General features: G+C 48.9%; 1 protein-coding gene across 2 annotated transcripts in view; it reads right to left on the reverse strand.

Moving 5' to 3' along the window:
- LOC119975811 (phospholipid scramblase 2-like) overlaps positions 1-20,961 on the reverse strand; it is a 100,752-nt gene that overhangs the window by 21,137 nt on the left and 58,654 nt on the right. For both annotated transcript variants that reach the window (XM_038815685.1, XM_038815686.1), the window contains exons 3-7: positions 19,694-20,112; positions 15,409-15,451; positions 11,061-11,281; positions 9,885-10,046; positions 8,270-8,431 (exon numbers count right to left, since the gene is read on the reverse strand). In XM_038815685.1, the coding sequence (XP_038671613.1) occupies positions 8,270-8,431; positions 9,885-10,046; positions 11,061-11,281; positions 15,409-15,451; positions 19,694-20,112 (1,007 nt within the window). The remainder of the gene's footprint in view (positions 1-8,269; positions 8,432-9,884; positions 10,047-11,060; positions 11,282-15,408; positions 15,452-19,693; positions 20,113-20,961) is intronic.

Below are 20,961 nucleotides of genomic sequence, written 5' to 3' on the forward strand. Positions count from 1 at the left end.
TCCATTACCAAGTACTAAATCCAATATGGCCTCCCCTCTGGTTGGACAATCTACATACTGTGTTAGAAAAGCTTCCTGGACACACTGCACAAACACTACCCCATCCAAACTATTTGATCTAAAGAGTTTCCCCTCAATGTTTGGGAAGTTGAAGTCACCCATGACTACTACCCTGTGACTTCTGCACCTTTCCAAAATCTGTTTCCCAATCTGTTCCTCCACATCTCTGCTGCTATTGGGGGGCCTATAGAAAACTCCCAACAAGGTGACTGCTCCTTTCCTATTTCTGACTTCAACCCATATTACCTCAGTAGGCAGATCCCCCTCGAACTGCCTTTCTGCAGCTGTTATACTATCTCTAATTAACAATGCCACCCCCCCACCTCTTTTACCATCCTCCCTAATCTTGTTGAAACAACTATAACCAGGGACCTCCAACAACCATTTCTGCCCCTCTTCTATCTAAGTTTCCGTGATGGCCACCACATCGTAGTCCCAAGTACCGATCCATGCCTTAAGTTCACCCACCTTATTCCTGATGCTTCTTGCATTAAAGTATACACACTTCAACCCATCTCCTTGCCTGCAAGTACTCTCCTTTGTCAGTGTTAACCTTCCTCACTGCATCACTACGTGCTTTGGCGTCCTGAATATCTGCTTCCTTAGTTGCTGGACTACAGATCTGGTTCCCATTCCCCTGCCAAATTAGTTTAAAACCTCCCGAAGAGTACTAGAAAACCTCCCCCCCAGGATATTGGTGCCCCTCTGGTTCAGATGCAACCCGTCCTGCTTGTACAGGTCCCACCTTCCCCAGAATGCGCTCCAATGATCCAAATACCTGAAGCCCTCCCTCCTACACCATTCCTGCAGCCACGTGTTCAACTGCACTCTCTCCCTATTCCTAGCCTCGCTATCACGTGGCACCGGCAACAAACCAGATGACAACTCTGTCTGTCCTGGCCTTTACCTTCCAGCCTAACTCCCTAAACTTGTTTATTACCTCCACACCCTTTTTCCTACCTACGTCGTTGGTAGCAATGTGCACCATGACTTCTGGCTGCTCACCCTCCCCCTTCAGGATCCTGAAGACACGATCCAAGACATCCCTGGCCCTGGCACCCGGGAGGCAACATACCTTTCGGGAGTCTCGCTCGCGACCACAGAATCTCCTATCTATTCCCCTAACCATTGAATATATTGCTTTTCTATGCTCCCCCTTCCCTTCTGAGCCCCAGAGCCAGACTCAGTGCCAGAGACCTGGCCGCTGGGGCCTTCCCCCGGTAGGTCATCCCCCCCAACAGCATCCAAAACGGTATACTTGTTTTGAAGGGGAATGGCCACGAAGGATCCCTGCACTGTCTGCCTGTTAGTTTTCTTTCCCCTGACTGTAACCCAGCTACTCTTGTCCAGTACCTTTGGTGTGGCTACCTCCCTGTAACTCTTCTCGATAACCCCCTCTGCCTCCCGGATGATCCGAAGTTCATCCAGCTCCAGCTCCAGTACCTTAACACGGTCTCTGAGGAGCTGGAGTTGGGTGCACTTCCCGCAGGTATAATCAGCGGGGACACCAGTGGTTTCCCTCACCACCCACATCCTACAGGAGGAGCATGCAATTGCCCTAACCTCCATCCCCTCTTACTTTACAGAATTAGCTGCCCCGTGGACCACTGGACGTCCGCCCTCCGACTCTGCTTCCAGTCAGCTGTACTCTAAACTCCTGGCTCCCTTCACGCTCTTTGATAAATATAGGAAATGAAATGTAAGGAGCACCTTACTCCCTCCTCACCTAACTCCCTCAGTCACCAAACTCTCACTGCAGCACTCAAATGCCACAAGCTCAGCACTCAAGTGCAAACAAAGTCTGCACTGTAACTAGCTCCTATTTATGCTGTGACTCTAGCCTCTGAAAACTGGCCTAATGCAATTAACTAATTAACAAGCTCCAGCTGCAAGTAAGTACAAGTAGAACCTTGTTTAAAGCTGATTCAAAATTCACCTTCTTATAGACCAAACAGAAACTTTTAAGTTAATTAACTAAATAAAAGAAATACTAGACTTTAAATAAAAATGAACCCTTATATTCCCTCAGTCACCAAACTCTCACTGTAGCACTCAAATGCCACAAGCTCAGCACTCCAGTGCAAACAAAGTCTGCACTGGAGAACAGGTTTGCTATTTTGTCATGAAAAGTGGCGGAAGAAATTTTCCACTCTCCTCGGGCGGAATTCTCCCGCGAAAAATCGGGAAGGCCGTCGCGAACTCGGCCGAGTTTCACGACGGCCTCGGAGGCCGCTCCTCTCACCTTATTCACCCCCACCCGGAGGGCTAGGAGCGGCATCTCCGTAACTCTTGGCCGCCGGGCCTTGACGCTTGCGTCGAAGCGGCGCGCCGAGAATGACGCGACGGCGGCGCCTATGTGATGTCAGCCACGCATGCGCAGGTTGGCCGGCTCCAACCCGCGCATGCGGGTCTGCCGTCACGACTGCTGACGGCTCCACCCCACGCATGCGCGGTTGCCGTCTTCCCCTCCGCTGCGCCGCAAGACGTAGCAGCTTGATCTTGCGGGGCGGCGGAGGGGAAAGAGTGTGTCGCTTTGAGACGCCGGCCCGATGATCGGTGGGCACCGATCGCGGGCCAGTCCCCTCCTGAGCACGGCCGTGGTGCTCACTCTCCTCTACGCCCCCAGAAGCTTCAAACGGCACTTTGGCGCCCATGTTCCCGACGGCAGCAACCAGGTGTGGTTGCCGCCGTCGTGAACCGGTCGGGAACGGCAGGCCGCTCGGCCCATCCTGGTCGGAGAATTGCCGGTCGCCGTGAAAAACGGCAAGCGGCGATTCTTCCGACCGGGGGGTGGGAGATTCGTAGGGGGCGCCAGGGGGGCGTGTCATGAGTCGCCCGGCCCTCCCGCGATTCTCCCACCCGGCGTGGGGAGCGGAGAATTCCGCCCCTCACCTTTGCTTTCAAGGTCAAGAACTCAAATACATTTGAGGTTTATTATTTTGCTTCAGGGTATTTCGTTGCCAGGGTTGTGGTTTAAAGTTTTTTTTAAAAATTGAGCGACAACATTGCCAGGCTGCGTTCCAATGTGAAAAAATAGCTCCACAAGAAAACGAGACGAGACTCTGTGCCATCACATCCATTGTATGAATTTGATTTTTTAAAAAATAAATGCTAACTTTGGGAAAGAACCAAAGTGACAAACTGAAATGATGTGTCAAATAAGGAATCCTTGGTCTCACTGCTTTGAGGAACATCACTAGTCGCTCTGGAACTCCAACAAAACACTGACATTCATGCTGCGGTCATAAAAATCTGCCTTCAATTAAATTAACAAGAGCCTAATGAAACAATCCAAGAGATTGATTTGGGATGACAGCAGCTTTAATCACAACAGAATCTCCAAATGACCGTACACTCTGCCTGCTTCCAGTCCATTTACAATGTCACATTTTAATGATGCATGTAGTTAGTCACATTAGAATTCCAGAGAATTACACAAATTAGTGGCAGGCTGAGACTGGATCCAAGTGATGGAACAAATTACTTTTACAACAGTCTTTTTTTTGTTCCAAGCCTACATATCTGAACACAATAGAACTGCATTGACCCATCAAAATATCAGAGTGATTCTTTTTTACATTTTCTCCCTTGTAACATGTCCCAAGATACATTTACGCCCAGGTGAAAAAGATCAATAAAAAAAATAGCAGAGGCATGGATAGCTGGGCCATACCATTGCTGCTACGGTCTCCCACTAGCACACACGCATTGGCGCTTTTTGTCAAAATAGCACCATGGGACCTTTCCCATCCACCTGGAAATGGGTCCCAGTTTAATCACAGAATCACAGAATCCCTACAATGCAGAGGGAGGCCATACGGCCTGATGACTTGGTGCCCTTCTCCTGACTTTTCCCTGTCCCCTTGCACATTGTTTTATTTTGAATGATGAGTTAATGCCCTCTTGAACCTGCTGACACCACACTTCCAGGCAGTGTATTCCAGGCCGGAACCACACACTGTGTGGAAAAAGTTGTTTCTCACACCACATTTGTTTGTTTTGCAAAACACTTTAAATCTGTGCCCTCCTGTTCTTGATCATTTTATGAGAGGAAACAGTTTCTCCCTATCTATTCTGTCCAGCCCCCCCTCAGGCTTTTGAATACCTCTATCAAATCTCCTCTTGGCCTTCTTCTCTCCAAGGAGAACAGTCCCAACCTCTCCAATCTATCATACTAAAATTTCATATCCCTGGAATCATTCTTGTCAACCTCTTCTATGCCCTTTCCAATGCGTTTGCATCCATTCTATACAGTGGTGCTCAGAACTGAAGACAAACACGGGACACCACTGACAGAGTACCCTTCGTCGTCCAGTACTTTCCTGGGGTGGAGAAACTACGACATCTTCTTCGCAGCCTTCAACACATCATCAATGAAGATGAACATCTTGCCAAGGTCATCCCCACACCCCCACTACTGGCCTTCAAACAACCGCGCAACCTCAAACAAACCATTGTTTGCAGCAAATTACCCAGCCTTCAGAACAGCGACCACGACACCATACAACCCTGCCAGGGCAATCTCTGCAAGACATGCCAGATCATCGACTTGGATACCATCATTACACGTGGTAACACCACCCACCAGGTACGTGGCACATACTCATGCGACTCAACCAATGTAGTCTACATCTTACGCTGCAGGAAAGGATGTCCCGAAGCGTGGTACATTGGCGAGGCCATGCAGACACTGCGACAACGAATGAACGGGCATCGTGCGACAATCACCAGGCAGGAATGTTCCCTTCCAGTCGGGGAACACTTCAGCAGTCAAGGACATTCAGCCTCTGATCTCCGGGTAAGCGTTCTCCAAGGCGGTCTTCAGGACACGCGACAACGCAGAATTCCCGTAACAGCCTCCCCGGACAGGCGCCGGAATGTGGCGACTAGGGGCTTTTCACAGTAATTTCATTTGAAGCCTACTCGTGACAATAAGCGATTTTCATTTCATTTTTCATTTCATTTCAATTGCCGAGCAAAAACTTATAGCTAAGTTCCGCACGCATGAGTGCGGCCTCAACAGGGATCTTGAATTCATGTCGCATTACATCCACCCCCCGCCATCAGGCCTGGACTTGCAAAATCCTACCAACTCTTCGGGCTTGAGACAATTTACACCTCTTTAACCTGTGATTATCCCTCTCCCTGGATCTGCAATGATTTGATTACCTGCAAATGCCTGCATTCCAAGCATTGTCCAGCATCTCTGACTTTGTCTATATAAATGTTTCTGGAACATACCTCGCCATTCACCTGAGCAAGGAGCTGCGCTCCGAAAGCTAGTGTTTGAATCAAACCTGTTGGACTTTAACCTGGTGTTGTAAGACTTCTTACTGTGCTCACCCCAGTCCAACGCCGGCATTTCCACATCAGAACTGTGGACAACTCTCCAAAAACATACGAGTCTGCACCAACCCTCCAAAAGAGCACCCTACCTAGGCCCACTCCCCTGCCCTATCCCCGTAGTCTCACCTAACCTGGACATCTTTGGACACTAAGGGGCAATTTAACGTGACCACTCCACCTAATCTGCACATCTGTGGGGTAAACGGGAGCATCTGGAGGAAACACACGCAGACACGGGGAGAATGTGCAAACTCCACCCTGCAAGTCACCCAAGACTGGAATTGAACCCGGTTCCCTGCTTCTGTGAGGCAGCAGTGCTAACCACTGTGCCACCATGCCGCCCTATGCCTCACCCTAAAGACAGCAGGTGGGATTTTCTGCTACCAACCTCTGTGCCGTGGGGGAGGTGGCCTGTCATCGGCTGGATCTTCCAGTCCCGCCGATGTCAACGGCCTTTACCGTGGCCCGTACCCTCCGCCACTGGGGAGCGTAGCGTGAGGAGGTCACATTCGATGGGACCGGCAGATCCCACGGAGGGAAGGGCTGGAAAACTTTGGCCAGCAGCTCTGACTCCCTCAGTGCTGCACTGGAATATCAGTCAAGCTCAGATCTTCAGGATGTCGGAGCAGCTTTCTGATTCAGATGTGAGGGTCCATCCACTGAACCATGACTGATAAACCAAGCTCTCTGCAGGGTGATGTAATCAACCTTCAATTGTACGAATGTAGTGATTACATCGTAATTAGGATTTATCCTTCATGAGATTAGCAGAAAAACATCAAATAAATGGAACACCAGCCAACGGAGTTAAACCAGTCAACATTCTCTGAATAAAACAGGTAATAAATTCACCTTTGTAATAGAACAGTCAACTGAGCTCCTTTTCCTCGACATGCTAGTTAAAGAATCTGCCGGGGGATCTCTATTACAGTCTACAGCAGGCCTACCTTTACTGGTCAATACACATGTTGAGATTTCTATGGTTTCATGCGCCATAAGACTGAGTTTATCAGCAACCTCATAAATGGGGCCTGAACCATTAGCTTACTGCAAACTTGATGCTCAAATAAAACACAACAAAGCCATCTTGCAGGATGATAGCTAGCTCAATCAGGTCATTGCTCGCCGGATAACATACAAACATGTGACTGTGCCTAAGGCTACCCATTTTGGTTGTGAAAAGCCCCCAGTCTACCTCAGATTATCCTGGAAGGGTAAGGCTCTGCAAGGATTTGAGCAACAGGTGAAGCAACCGATGCTGCTATGTTGTAGTGACTTGAATGGTGTTTGCTACTTACAGGATGCTGCCTCAAGCCAAAAAGACATTCTGCCTACCACACAAATGAGTAATGTGATTTCTGAATTTCAGAACCTGTGTGATTCCAGCTATGTAGGCTGTGGAGCCCAATATCCCGCGGACCATATCAAACAGCACGTCCCTTCCGCTATTCACTGCACAAGCAAGGTACAGACTACCCAACCAGCCTGCACTTGCAAACCTCGAAACATCGTATCCAGAATTAGATGTGAGTCTGTGATTTGGCAGCACTTACAAAACAATCCTGATTGTTAAAACAAAATAACACCCCAGGCCAATTGAAGATTATTAGTCAGGCTCACAGTGTGCGAGAGGCTACATATATTCACACACAGAACCCTGTCCTTTGCAGACAGCAGGGGCATCTCCACTCATTGCGCCTTTTTCAACTCAACAAAAGTTTGGGGTACAGCCATTCCCTGGTTCATTCCTCATGGCAATGCCTTGACCAATAACAGAACCATGGGTGCAGAAGGAGGCCATTTGGCCCGTCGTGTCTGCAACCCCTCTTGAAATCAGCATAATGACTTGGTTCCCTTCTCCTGACTTTTCCCCGTACCCATGCACATTGTTTTATTTCGAATGATGAGTTAATGTCCTCTTGAACCTGCTGACACCACACTTACAGGCAGTGCATTCCAGGCCGGAACCACGCACTGTGTGGAAAAGCTGTTTTGTCTGTGCCCTCCTGTTCTTGATTATTTTATGAGAGGGAACAGTTTCTCCCTATCTACTCTATCCAGCCCCATCAAGCTTTTGAATATCTCTATCAAATCTCCTCTTAGCCTTCTCCAGTGGAGAAGGAGAAGGATGCCGTTTGGCCCATCAAGTCGGCATCCCTTCCCCGCCCTATCACCACAACCCCATCTAACCTGCACACCTTTGGACACTAAGGGGCAATTTACCATGGCCAATCCACCCAACCTGAACATATTTGGCACTGTGGCAGGAAACCGGAGCACATGGAGGAGGTTACAACATGTCAATGGCAGGCAGGAAGAGCAGCACAGACTCCTAGTCAACCACGCTTGATGTAGAACGGCACCCCTCACGCTATAAGCCTCTGGAGACAGTCCAGCAACTTGTTATGGGAATTATTAGCAATGGAAACAGACAAAGTCTTCCTGAGTGCACCACTAAGTGAGGGAAGTGCATCACTAGGAGTGGCACGGTGGCATAGTGGCTCGCACTGTTGCGAGGGACTCGGGTTTGATTCTGGCCTAGGGTGACTGTGTGGAGTTTAAACTTTCTTCTGTGTCCATGTGGGTTTCCACAGTCCAAGGTGGGGTTACGGGAATAGGGTGGGAGAGGGTTGGTGCAGACTTGATGGGTTGAATGGCCTACTTCTGCGCTGTAGGAATTCTATGGTTCCAAAAGAGAGATGACATGAATATATGGTCAAACTAAATTGGGTCAATCGTGACACCGAGGTTGAGAACTGGCCCAGTTTCCGACTGTTGCCGGGGCAGTGACAGACTCGATGGATATGGAATAGACTGAAGGCATTGGTTTCAAAGGCAGCAAGCTGTATTGATTAATACTTACAATTAGAAAGCAGGCACCCAGCATAACTGCTTTAATCTTAACGTCCAGATCCATGGGGAACTGGATCCCAAAGTTATCCGCATCGGTGAAACTTTCTCTCACTAATCCAGTCCACTGCTTTGTGATTTTCCCAACTGTTTCGGTTTCATCAAGATTTGTCACCTGTGAGAAGGTAATCAATGTTAAATGTCAATCTACTGAAGTTGTCTTTTGGCATGACACTGGCCCCTTACATGGGTATTGATTAAACATTTTCCCAGTCCGAAACAAGGACTATGAAATAAGAGCAAGGGTAGGTCAAATGATCCTTGCCCCCAGTGCGCCACTCAATAGGATCATGGCTGATCTTCCAACTGTTTTAAATCTAACTGAGCTAGGGGAACAGAACCTTCCATCGGAACTCTCAGTTTGGGCACAGATGTAGGCGGGATTTTCGCTTGGAGCCAGGAAGGCTGACCACATGTGATCATGTGCTGTTGAGCTCTTTTGGAGAGTTGGGTTATGGGTATAGGGTGGATACGTGGGTTTGAGTAGGGTGATCATGGCTCGGCACAACATTGAGGGCCGAAGGGCCTGTTCTGTGCTGTACTGTTCTATGTTCTATCCCTGCCATTACTTTGTGGGGGTCATAGGTCAAGATGCCATAGTTAAAGGGCAACTGGACTATCCCCTCCACCTGTGCCCGCCCGCTGCTCCACCCTTCCCCCGCTAACCCTTCCTTGGTCATCCTCCACTCAACTTGCACAGCGACCACCCTCAAGCACAGGCCGGCATTGAGGGAACAATGCATTGGTAACTCATTGTAATCATGGATGAAATATACTTCACCGGGTACGCACTACTTATGTGCAATCGTAAAAGTGAACACTGATCGCTTGCTGGCAGGAAACACAACTTGGCGGAGGAATTTATTTCTGGTGAGGGGGTCTTTTAATGAGCGTATCTGACTTGCTAATGCATTGAAAAGGACTTCCCAATATTATTAATCACTTTAATCCACTTTTCCAACCCTGAGTTCGTAATCCCTATAATTCAGCTCCCCGTTAAGGAACTGATCAATGGCCTCAACTGATCTCTCCACACATCTGACATAATATAATAATAATCTTTATTGTCACAAGTAGCCTTACATTAACACTGCAATGAAGTTACTGCGAAAGCCCCGAGTCGCCACATTCCGGCGCCTGTTCGGATACACAGAGGGAGAATTCAGAATGTCCAATTCACCCAACAAGCCCGTCTTTTGGGATTTTTGCGAGGAAACCGCAGCACCCGGAGGAAACCCATCCAGACACGGGGAGAACGTGCAGACTCCGCACATATAGTGACCCAAGCCGGGAATTGAACCAGGGTCCCATGCGCTGTGAAGCAGCAGTGCTAACCACTGTGCTACCGTGCCCCGCCCATCTTCTCTACTGAGTCGTGCTACACTCCGCATGCTTCACCCGAAGTCTGTGTCTATGTATTTACATTGTGTATTTATCGAACGTCCTACGTTTTTTCATGTATGGGACGATCTGTCTGGGCTGTACTCGGAACAATACATATCTCTGCACCTTGGTACACGTGACAATAAATCAAATCAAAGATGTGTTAGGTTTGAAACAAAAATCACCTTGAAATCAATATCGCTGCAACAGTTGCAAACACAGCAGGGACCGATAATCTTCAGAACAGGCTCTTTCTTCTCGTTTTGAATGGTGAATTTCGGCAGGCACAGGTCCCATGTTTGGATGACGTATCCAACTGGCTGACCGGGAGGTGCCATCACTTCCAACTGTGAAGAAAATGTAGATTAGGAAATTGATAATACTCAGTGTCATTATTATGAACAAGTATCTCCAGAGGAATTCATTAATCAAAGCCAGTCCAGGTTGGGAAAGGAACATTGATAAGGCAAGCCGAGGACAACTTGTTTCAACATTGAGTGATTATAACCTTCCCTTTTTAACCAACGAACAATAGAAAAGGGGAGAGAGAGAAAGTGAGAGACTGAGAGAAAGAGAGCGTGATTTAAGTGAGAGAGAGAGAGACAGAGAGAGAGAGTGAGACAGAAAAACAGAGAAGAGAGATAGAGCGAGACGGAGAGAGAGAGTGAGACAAAGAGAAAGACAGAGCGAGACATAGAGAGAGCCACACACAGGGACAGAGAGGAACAAAGTGAGACGGAGAGACAGAGAGTGACCGAGGGAGAGGGAAAGAGCAAAGAACTACCCAGAGCAACTGAGACAGAAAGAGAGAGAGCGAGAGACGAGAGACAGATAGGAATAGAAAGGCAGAGAAAGAGAACAAAACAGATAGACAGAAAGATATAGAAAGAGGCTGGTATGTAATGCCCTCCCCGTGGCGAGTTTGGTAATGGCTGGGGAAGGGTAGGGGGTGCATTTAATCAGGTGGGACAATAGCAGTGGCCCGGGGGGGGGGGGGGGGGGGGGGGAGGGGTGGCTGTCGGCTTCCTGCCTCCACCTTGACTAAGTTGGTGGGCGTTAGCCCTATGAATTCAGTGTTCCGTATAGTTGAACAGATGAGTTTTGAGTCGACTGAAATTGGGGCCCATTAATTAGTGTGCAAGGGGTTGAAGGGAAAGTTGCGAAGAGAGGGACTAATGTGTTTTATTGCCAGCAATAGGCAACAAGGGAGAAACAAACGCTGAGGGACAAATGAAGTGGGACAGAAGCAGATAGAGTTGCGGGAAAAGTAGACCATTTTAGCATGGTCCATGAGCAATACAACGTGAAATTAAAGATGTTCTAGCAATTTAATCACCACACGTGAAATACGAGGCACTAACCTCTTGCAAACAGCAAGGGCAGCAGCATCCAGTACATTTCAGGGGCCGGTACAAATTCATGACTTCTTGTCCTAGGTTGTCAATAATCTTCATGTCAAAGGAACGCATATTTCCACAGCAATTCCGATTACAGAAGTCATTTTCTTCAGCAGCAAAGTAGACCAGTTGGCCGAGGCTGTTCTTAATTTGGTATTTGTTATTGGTCTCAAACCCGGTTAAGACTAAAGTAAACAGAACAATGAAAACATTGGTGAATTAGAGAAAAGTGTGTAAACCATTGCGCCAGTGATTGGCATTTGAACTTAAGAAACCTGGGGGTGGGGAAGCACAACCCAGGACAAAGCAAGCAAGGGGACAATGTGACTCATGTAATGACACCAGTTCAAAAACCTGTAGATGTTGGGGGCACGGTAGAACAGTGGTTAGCACAGTTGCTTCACAGTTCCAGGGTCCAGGTTTGAGTCCCGGCTTGGGTCACTGCCTGTGTGGAGTCTGCACGTTCTCCCCGTGTCTGCGTGGGTTTCCTCCGGGTGCTCCGGTTTCCTTCCACAAGTCCCGGAAGACTGTTAGGTGAATTGGACATTCTGAGTTCTCTCTCGGTGTACCCGAACAGGCGCCGGAATGTGGCAACTAGAGGCTGTTCACAGTAACTTAATTGAAGTGTTAATGTAAGCCTACTTGTGACAATAAAGAGGGGGGGGCGGGCGGAGGCCTGTGCCTGCACCATGTAGTTGAAGCCCTGCACCATGGAGCTCATTCCATGGAGGCCATGAGCTGAGCCATGAAGCAGACTTCTCCAACCGTGGAGTGCACAGCCTGTGGCAAGGTCTCCACAGCGGATGCCACGCTTGCAGTTTGGGCTTCATTGCGTTGGGGTGACGACACCAACTCCTCGGACAGAAGGCGATGGGACTCTTCCACTTAGCCTTGTAGTCCGAGGACCAATGCTGTAATCCCTTCCTGTGGCTCGCGACTCTGCCTTTGCAGTTCCTGTAGCTCTGGGACGACCATTCCCAGGGGCACGTCGTTGGCCAGGAACTGAGCAGACTCCTGGGCTCCAGCATCTCTCCAAGTGCCGGTTCCCATGGACATCCATTCCTCCGCGTGCTGTGGATCTTCAGCTATGAGGTGCTCACCAATCAGTGATCCAGAAGATTGCCTGCTGGTTAATCCCGCCGAAGTGTGAGTATCTGCACTGGTGGAGGATAACTGTGATGCCTCGGAGATGTTAATCTTCGCGATGGCTCCCTCAGAGTTGCTGGGGCCACTATTAGAACATTGAACATACAGTGCAGAAAGAGGCCATTCGGCCCATCGAGTCTGCACCGACCCACTTAAGCCCTCACTTCCTCCCTATCCCTGTAACCCCTCTTAACCTTTCTTTGGTCACTAAGGGCAATTTATCATGGCCAATCCACCAACCTGCATGTCTTTGGACTGTGGGAGGAAACCGGAGCACCCGGAGGAAACGCACGCAGACACGGGGAGAACGTGCAGACTCCACACAGACAGTGACCAGGGGGGAATCGAACCTGGGGCCCTGGCGCTGTGAAGTCACAGTGCTATCCACTTGTGCTACCATGCTGCCCAAAGGGTGCAAGGAAGGTCCGGGCTGGTTGACAGATAAACTTCAAGAGGAGTGAGATGGCATCAGTGCATCACAGGGTATAAATGATGGGAGAAAGTTAACTCACGTGAGGCTTGCACCATGGCTGCATGTCTTGACAGTTCCCAATTTTGTCTGCTGCACCCACTTTGCCCTCTGCACTGGTGCGGTCCTGCTCCTCGCCTGCCAGCTCAACGGCTCTCTTCTCAAAGGGCGTTAGGCATCTCAGCCCGGGCATGGCTCCAGCAGACTGTTCCCACTCACAACACCGGTTATACTTGAGTTTGTCCGGCAATGAGACAGACGGGGAGAGTGTAGGCAAGGGCTCTGCGAGGTCAGATGGCGATGAAGTCTGGCATGTGGAGGGTGGGGGGTCACGGGGAGGCAGGGTGGCACCAGGCACCATGAGAAGTGTTGGGTATCCATGAGGTGGCTGAGTGATGAGAGATCACCGTGAAGGGGTGCAGCGGTATACACCAGGAGGCAGACTGAGTCTGGCTGCATGAAGAAGGTCATTCATTTTCTTCCGGCACTGTTGCCCCATCCTCTTATGCAACGGGCTGGCAGTCACAATCGTGGCCATTGCCTCCCAGGTGAAGGTGGTGACCTTGGTTGATGGACGTCTGTGGGAATGTGGGCAGAGGGTGTCATGCCTCTGCTCCACACCATCCAGGAGTTTGCTAAGGATTCCCTCCTAAAATCCTGCTGCTATCTTTGTGGAAGCCCCCCTCCCCCGATTGGATTTAGACAAAGGTTGGGGAGGCATTTATAAGGAGCTCCCCACTGATTGTAGAGATTAAGTTTTCCCGCGGTAGGCAAATCAGAGGCGAGCCACCACAAGCTCGCCGTGAATCATTTGGGGGTGGGGGAGGGATAAAATTCTTAAAGAGCCTCAATATCTGGTGAGTTTTCCCGCCATTGGCGGGATTCTCAACAGTTTCCTCCCCGGAACCGACACTTTGAAAAAATATGGTACGATTCCGCCATCATTTACGGATTAATTGGAACTCCTTCATAAGCACACAATATCATTCAGAGGCACCACCGGCAGGGACAAGGTGGAATAAAGGCTCCCAAGAGTGAAACAAAATATACAGGGTGGAATTCTCCGCTCCAGGGAAAAATCGGGAGGGCCGTCGTCAACTTGGCTGAGTTTCACGACGGCCTCGGAGGCCGCTCCTCGCCCCCTATTCTCCCCTCCCAGCGGGGCTAGGTGTGGCGTTCCATAAATCTCGGCCGCGGGGGTGTCGCGCCGAGAATGACGCGGCTGGCGCGCCTAATGACATCAGCCGCGCATGCGCAGGTTGGCTGGCTCCAACCCACGCATGCACGGCTGACGTCACAACGCTGACAGCTCGAACCCCCGCATGCGCAGTGGCCGTCTTTCCCCTCAGCCGCCCCGCAAGACGTGGCGGCTTGATCTTGCGGGGCGGCGGAGGGGAAATAGTGCGTCCGACTGAGACGCCAGCCCGACGATCGGTGGGCACCGATCGCGGACCTGTACCCTCCCGAGCACAGTCGTGGTGCTCATTCCCCACCAGGCCCCCTACAAGCCCCAAACGGGCATCTCCACACCCGTTTCACGACGGCAGCGACCATGTGTGGTTGCCGCCATTGTGAAACGGTCGCGAACGGCAGGCCGCTCGGCCCATCCGGGTCGGAGACTCGCCGGTCACCGTGAAAAACGGCGAACGCCGATTCTTCCGAGCCGGGGGGAGGGGGGGGGGGGGGGGGGGGGGGGGAATCGCGAGGGGGGCGTGAAATTTGTCGGGGGGCCCTCCCACGCTGCGTCTTCTGAAGGGTGAACAAAATCCACTACGGAGCAGCCCAGGATTGAAATCCCTGCCTTAGGACACAGATTAGCCTGAACTCCTTTTTGAAGTTGACTGATTAGTGAGATTATTTTCTGCTACACCCAAGTCTGGAACTATGAGTTCCGTCTTACACGTGGCAAAGATAAACCCTGTCTAAATATTAGAAATGGAACTCCTGCCTTACATATTGTACATGCAATCTTCACCCACTGTTGAACTGGATGCTTTTTCCCACATGTTGGAAATGCAAGTTGCCTCTTAAATGATGGAACTGACAGTTCTGCTGTATACAAGATCTAGACCAGGCACCAAAAATCTGGTTTCACAGAAACACTTGTCATGGGTAGAGAAAAAAACAGGACACTGAGCATTACTGATTAGTGTAAATACTTATTATAAATGTACTGTTTCTAAAGGTACTTTTTTATAAATGCAGCTAAAGTGTGGGCCAGCTCTTGTAGAATCATAGAATCCTTCAGTGCAGAAGGAAACCATTCGCCCCATCAAATCTGTACCAACCCTCCGAAGAGGCACCCCACCTGCCCTCGCCTGTAACCCTACTGAGGGGCAACTTAGCATGGCCAATCACCCTAACCGGCACACCTTTGGACTGTGGGAGGAAATCAGAACACCTGGACGAAACCCACGGGCAGAACTTGCAAACTCCACACAGACAATCACCCAAGTTGGGAATCGAACCAGGGTCCCTGCCGCTGTGAGGCAGCCATGCTAACTACTGTGCCACCGTGCCGCCCCTAGTTCTAACATACAGGGAAATACTTGAGGTTGTGTGGCGTGATCTCCTCCATAAATCAAAGAGGAACTGGAACTCGGCAAATGACAAGAAAATCAGGGCGGATATAAAGCAGATTTAATCTCGCAAAGCTGATTTCACCCCCTTTTGCATTTTGTCCATACAGCAACTTACCTTCCAACAGTTCCACCTGCTGGTGAACCAGAAGCTGGTCGATCTGTGACAGAAACAGGAGCATTAATTTTCTTTACTAAACAAATGAAGGACGAAATTGCATGAAAAGGAACATTAATTTTAGTCGGAACAATGTCAATTGGCAATTTTGGGCATTTTGAACATTGGAACATCCCTATAAATCCAAGGAATGTGTTATAATTATAGTGACTTGTTTACATATACAGATAATCGCTTCACGTGCCTGCATTGAAACAGTGGGCATATTAGGCGAAATATTGCAAACAGTAATTTTCAGGCTATAGTTATTCTAAAATAAAAACCTAGCTTATGGATAAAACTTTTAAAGACTTTCAAAACGACTGTGAAGGATAATAACATCATTTATGTAACACCTTTAATGTGGCGGATAGACCCAATGCTGCATCAAATTCGGGCCTCCACTATAATGTAGGGGTTAAACAGCAGAGGACAGCACTGTTCACAGTGGCTGTTTTTCTGCTGACAGTCCGCCCCATTCGATCTTTTCCTGTCCCCAGATTTCCACAGCTCTCCTGTCAAAGTATTGGGATAATTGCCAGAGAAATTGGTTGTAGCCCTAAAAGCTTTTAGGCAACTAAGAAATCCATTTAAGTAGATGTTGATGTTTACCTGGCAAATAGTGCGCACTCCTTCCCTATCGGAAGATGCGGCAGTTCTCTCATTACAGAGAGCCATGGCTGAAGGTTTACACATGACCCCCACATATGTGCAATGGTGATGCTGAAGCTTGTCGTGTGAGGAGAGACTGGGTGGAGTGGGCCTCCCTTCACTGGAATTTAGAAGAACGAGAGAGGATTTTATTGAAACGTGTTAAATTCTGACAGGGATGTTGTTTCCTCTGTCGGAGGGGGTGTCTAGAACAAGGGGTCACAGTCTCAGGTTGCGGGGTTAGGCCATTTAGGACTGAGAGGAAGAGAAGCTTCTTAACTCAGAGGGTGCTGAATCTGAAGGCGGGGGAGTATGGTGTCGAGATAGACGATCAGCCATGATCATATTGAATGATGGGGCAGGCTCGGAAGGCTGAATGGCCTTACCCCCGCTCCTATTTCCTATGTTTCTATGTTTAAACGTGGCCAAGCATGAATTTTGATGAGGAGGTGGAACATCTGGGGAGATTTGTGCAGTGCAGCATGTCAGTTCCTCAGTTCCACTGTCTCACAGTGTCATTTCCCCATCCCAACCTCTCATGTCCTTGAGCTCTCTCTTCATGGAGGACACATCTTAAAAACCTAGCGTATTTCCTCTGCTCTTATTTAAGGTGCAAGATCAGCTATGATTGCCCAAAATGGTGAAGCAGGCATGAAGTGCCAAATGGGCTACTGCTACTCCTTACGTTGGACCTTTGCTTAGGCTACAGTTGAAATGCTGGGCGGAAAGCTATCAGGATTTGGCAAATTGTTAGACAGAAATCTGGCATGGAACCCTGCAGTTCCACAGACCACTTTTCTCATGGAATCTCGAGCCTCCTTGCCAAAAGAAAATGAGCGGGCGTAGTTTACGCCGACACTCTGGCAGGGCAGGGTCTCATTTACAGGCGGGGAACCAACTCCAAAGAGATTGGTGCACCATCTTTCAAGGGCTCCCCAACCAATGCTGCTGCCTAATGGCCCCCAGACCACAACATAAAGGTTTTGGGGGGTGGGGGGGCTTTCCTCTTACCCTGATATTCATTGGCGGCAAACCACCACCCCCCCCCCCCCACCCCCTCCTCCCCACGACATTCTTCGCTGGATAACTCCAGCCGCTCACAATCCTTCCCATCATCCACTCCCCTCTCAATGTCCATCCTCCCCCCTCCCACCACACAACGCAACCCATCCCACGGGGCTCCCATTAGGTTCTGCCCCGGCACTGCCCACTGGCACAGGTTGACACTGCCAGGTTAATGCCAACCTGGCAGTGCCAACTTGTGCCAGGGGACAGTGGCATGTCGCAATATCCACCCTCCCCACCCCCTTCCCGGGACTGTACTTACCTCTGCGCCCCTGGAGGGATCTCTCGACTGCCTCACGCCTGGCCCAAACTGTTCCCAACCTCATCGGTATGATGTCACGTTGGAGAGGTTATTTGGTGAGCGGGGAATCACTTGGGGGTGGGAGGGGAGGGTGAAGGTGGGGCGCCGCTAATAATATTAAAATTCCTTCAAATTTGACAAGTATGGGTTGACAACCTTTGTGGGTGTGAATCTCATGGCATCACCAGCCAGGGCCGAGTAAAAGAGGGAAGACCGACCTCTCTGGCAGGAATTGTGTTTCCCAATTCCCGGGGGATATTCCGCCCTCACCGCCCATCCCACGGACAGCGAGTGTGGGCTCGGAATCGCGGCTGCGGTGTGCAATTCCGAGCAGTCTGTTAGAGGTAGGATATTGGATGATTTACCGGACTGATTTAAGGAGTGAGAGGCTAAAGGATTGACATGGGGAAAGCTTTAGTTATTGGAGCAAAGAAAGTTAGGAGAAAGGATCTCACAGAGGATTCAAAATTACAGAAGCGTAAATTTGAAAGATTATTGCCACAGATTGGAGAATCTGCAGCAAGGCACATGGACTGTATGGTTTAAAGATTGATTTATTTAAAAATCAACTTCCATTTTGTCTGAGGGCTAAATTCAGGTCAGCTTTACAATCAATCACTTTAAGTATAAAAACACAGAAACTGATAGAAAGAACAGCATAAAATAATGTTCTGATAATTAGTTCAGGGTTTCTGTGTTATCAAGATCATATTTTAACAGTCATTAAGAGTTTGTTCATTTGCGTAGGTGAGATTGGCATTGCACAATTCTTAAATGTTGTGGTTTTAAATTATAGTTCAGTTTGAGTGCTGTAGCTAATATGCGATCTGTCTGTAGGTAACATATTATGAAGTTTAGGGTTCCATAGGGGTCTTGCAAAAGAACAACAATGTTGATCACATCTGTTCTTGAGTGTCTCCAGACTGCATTTGTGAAAGGCACCCGAATACCCATGGCAATTCGAGCCAAGAATGACTCTGCACCCCCTTTTCTAAACACTCTCAATGCCTTTACAGTGATCCTTCTCGACCACACAGGTGCCTCGTATTCCAGTATCAAAGATGGGAAATTGATCATCATTTGAGAGGGAAATGATGCTTCAGCTTTTTGAAGCATATACAGATGGCTGTTAGCTCATTTAACAATAGAACTGATATGTTATGATTAATATATGATAAAAATATTCTGTGATAAATACAATGAGCAATCTGTACTTAGAACATAGAACAGTACAGCACAGAACAGGCCCTTCGGCCCTCGATGTTGTGCCGAGCAATGATCACCCTACTCAAACCCACGTATCCACCCTATACCCGTAACCCAACAACCCCACCCCCCCCTTAACCTTACTTTTTAGGACACTACGGGCAATTTAGCATGGCCAATCCACCTAACCCGCACATCTTTGGACTGTGGGAGGAAACCGGAGCACCCGGAGGAAACCCACGCACACACAGGGAGGACGTGCAGACTCCGCACAGACAGTGACCCAGCCGGGAACCGAACCTGGGACCCTGGAGCTGTGAAGCATTTATGCTAACCACCATGCTACCGTGCTGCCCTTCTATTAGATGGGAAAAGATAAGACAGAGAAAATTCCTGTCAGTTGTAAGGACCGCAGTAACAGTGGATAACAGGTTTATTTAAATCTCTTTGATAATACTTCAATTGTGGTTACAAAAGAGGGCAGAGTACAAGTAATAACAACCAGTGAACAATTATACAAGTCAGCACGCAAATTGTAAATGACCTTCTGCCACCCTTTTTCAAATTTTTTCACGGGATGTGGACATCGCTGGTCAGGCCAGCATTAATTACCCATCCCTTCAGAAGGAGGTGGTGAATTGCTTCCTTGAACCGCTGCAGTCCCTCCAAAGGAGGACCCATTTAGATTTATTTTATGAACCCAATACCCCCAGAGGGGGTAAGAGCCAATGCTCCATATTCCCAGAGAGCAGTGTCACAAAGAGTGTCTCGATGTGTTCAAGGTATTAAGTTAATTAGACTCTATGCACCTTTGTTAAAGCAATGGCGAATACAACTTCAGTCAAAAGGCTTACCCAAGAGCTGACTAAATAACATTGGCACTTGAGTAATGCCTGACAGCTGAACTAGCATTCTTCAAAGTACAAAACATGTTATTTGTGCTGCAGCTAATTGAGCAAAAGCTCCTGCGTGATCAACAATGCACGTTTTCTTTCGAAGGATATCATCAAACTTTTAATTTACCTGAGCAAGATATTCCAGCCCTGGTGGGCAATCTGGGATGCCACTTGGCATTGGCATCATCTGAGAAGCTCCTTTCTGTCCTGGAGGAACTTGATTGGTATAGGCCCCAGGTGGTTGGACAATGGGAGGCTGTGTGCCAGGTGGATAGGCACCAGGCGGATAGGCACCAGCCGGATAGGCAGGAGGCGGATAGGCGCCAGGCGGATAGGCACCAGGCGGATATGCACCAGGCGGGTAGGCACCAGGCGGATAGGCACCAGGCGGACAGGCACCAGGAGGGTAAGCACCATACGGATAACAATCAGGTGAGAAGGCAACAGCAGGCTGGGTTCCAGGTGGATGGGCAAAAGGGGGCTGGACCCCGGGTGGCGGAGGCTGTGCAGCAGGCGGCTGTGTCTCAGATGGCTGAGAATCAGTTCCTAAACAATAACATAATAAGCAAACATATGATTGTCTTCAGAAATCAATGCTTACCACGTCCAATAAATCCATTGGTTGACCACAAGAACATTCTTATTAATCTCGCAAATGCTCAACTTGCATTAATGCTTCCTTGAATATGAATAATATTTGACTTGAAGCATTAACTCTCTTTCTCTCCCCACAGATGCTGCCAGGCCAGAGTACTTCCAACACTCCCCACTTCTATTTTTGTTTATTCTCGCCACCCGCCACCTTTAGATTTTGGGTATTAAGGGTGTGTGTGTGTCTGCGTGCATGCAGGTGTAGTTTGCTCGGCGTTCCTGCTGGCCTTTATAAGACTACTGTATGAGAAACTGAAGGCAACAGCGCAAAATAACAGTGACATGTGTGTTTTAGGAATTTTAACACAAAATAATTTATTTTGGCAGGAAGCAAAGCCAGGGGAACCAGGGGGAGAAGTGAATTCCAGTTTAAGAGTAAGAAAACGTAAGTCTGGCAAATGCTGTGTGACTTCTACTGTGCGAGCCAGCAGATGGAGATGTTTCATTCAAGTAGTCAAGGAATCTAACCAGGTGATTACAATGTAAGGACTTTCGAAACCCACATTGCAATGCTGACAATGAACCCCATTGCTGGCAGGATCCAGGCCTACTGGTTTTTCTACTGGGTTCTGCTGGGCTCGTACAGATGTTACAGAGTCCAGCACAGCCCTGGTGGAAAGTTGGGTCCACTGAACGAGAGATACATACAGGAGCCAAGTAATCTCCAATTGTGTCTTCTTTGGAAGCTACCTATCTCCCTTACTCCCCCCCCCAGTGTTATTGCATCAAGAAGTTGGGACATTT

Source organism: Scyliorhinus canicula, chromosome 13 (genome assembly GCF_902713615.1).
Source record: "Scyliorhinus canicula chromosome 13, sScyCan1.1, whole genome shotgun sequence".
Taxonomy (NCBI): domain Eukaryota; kingdom Metazoa; phylum Chordata; class Chondrichthyes; order Carcharhiniformes; family Scyliorhinidae; genus Scyliorhinus; species Scyliorhinus canicula.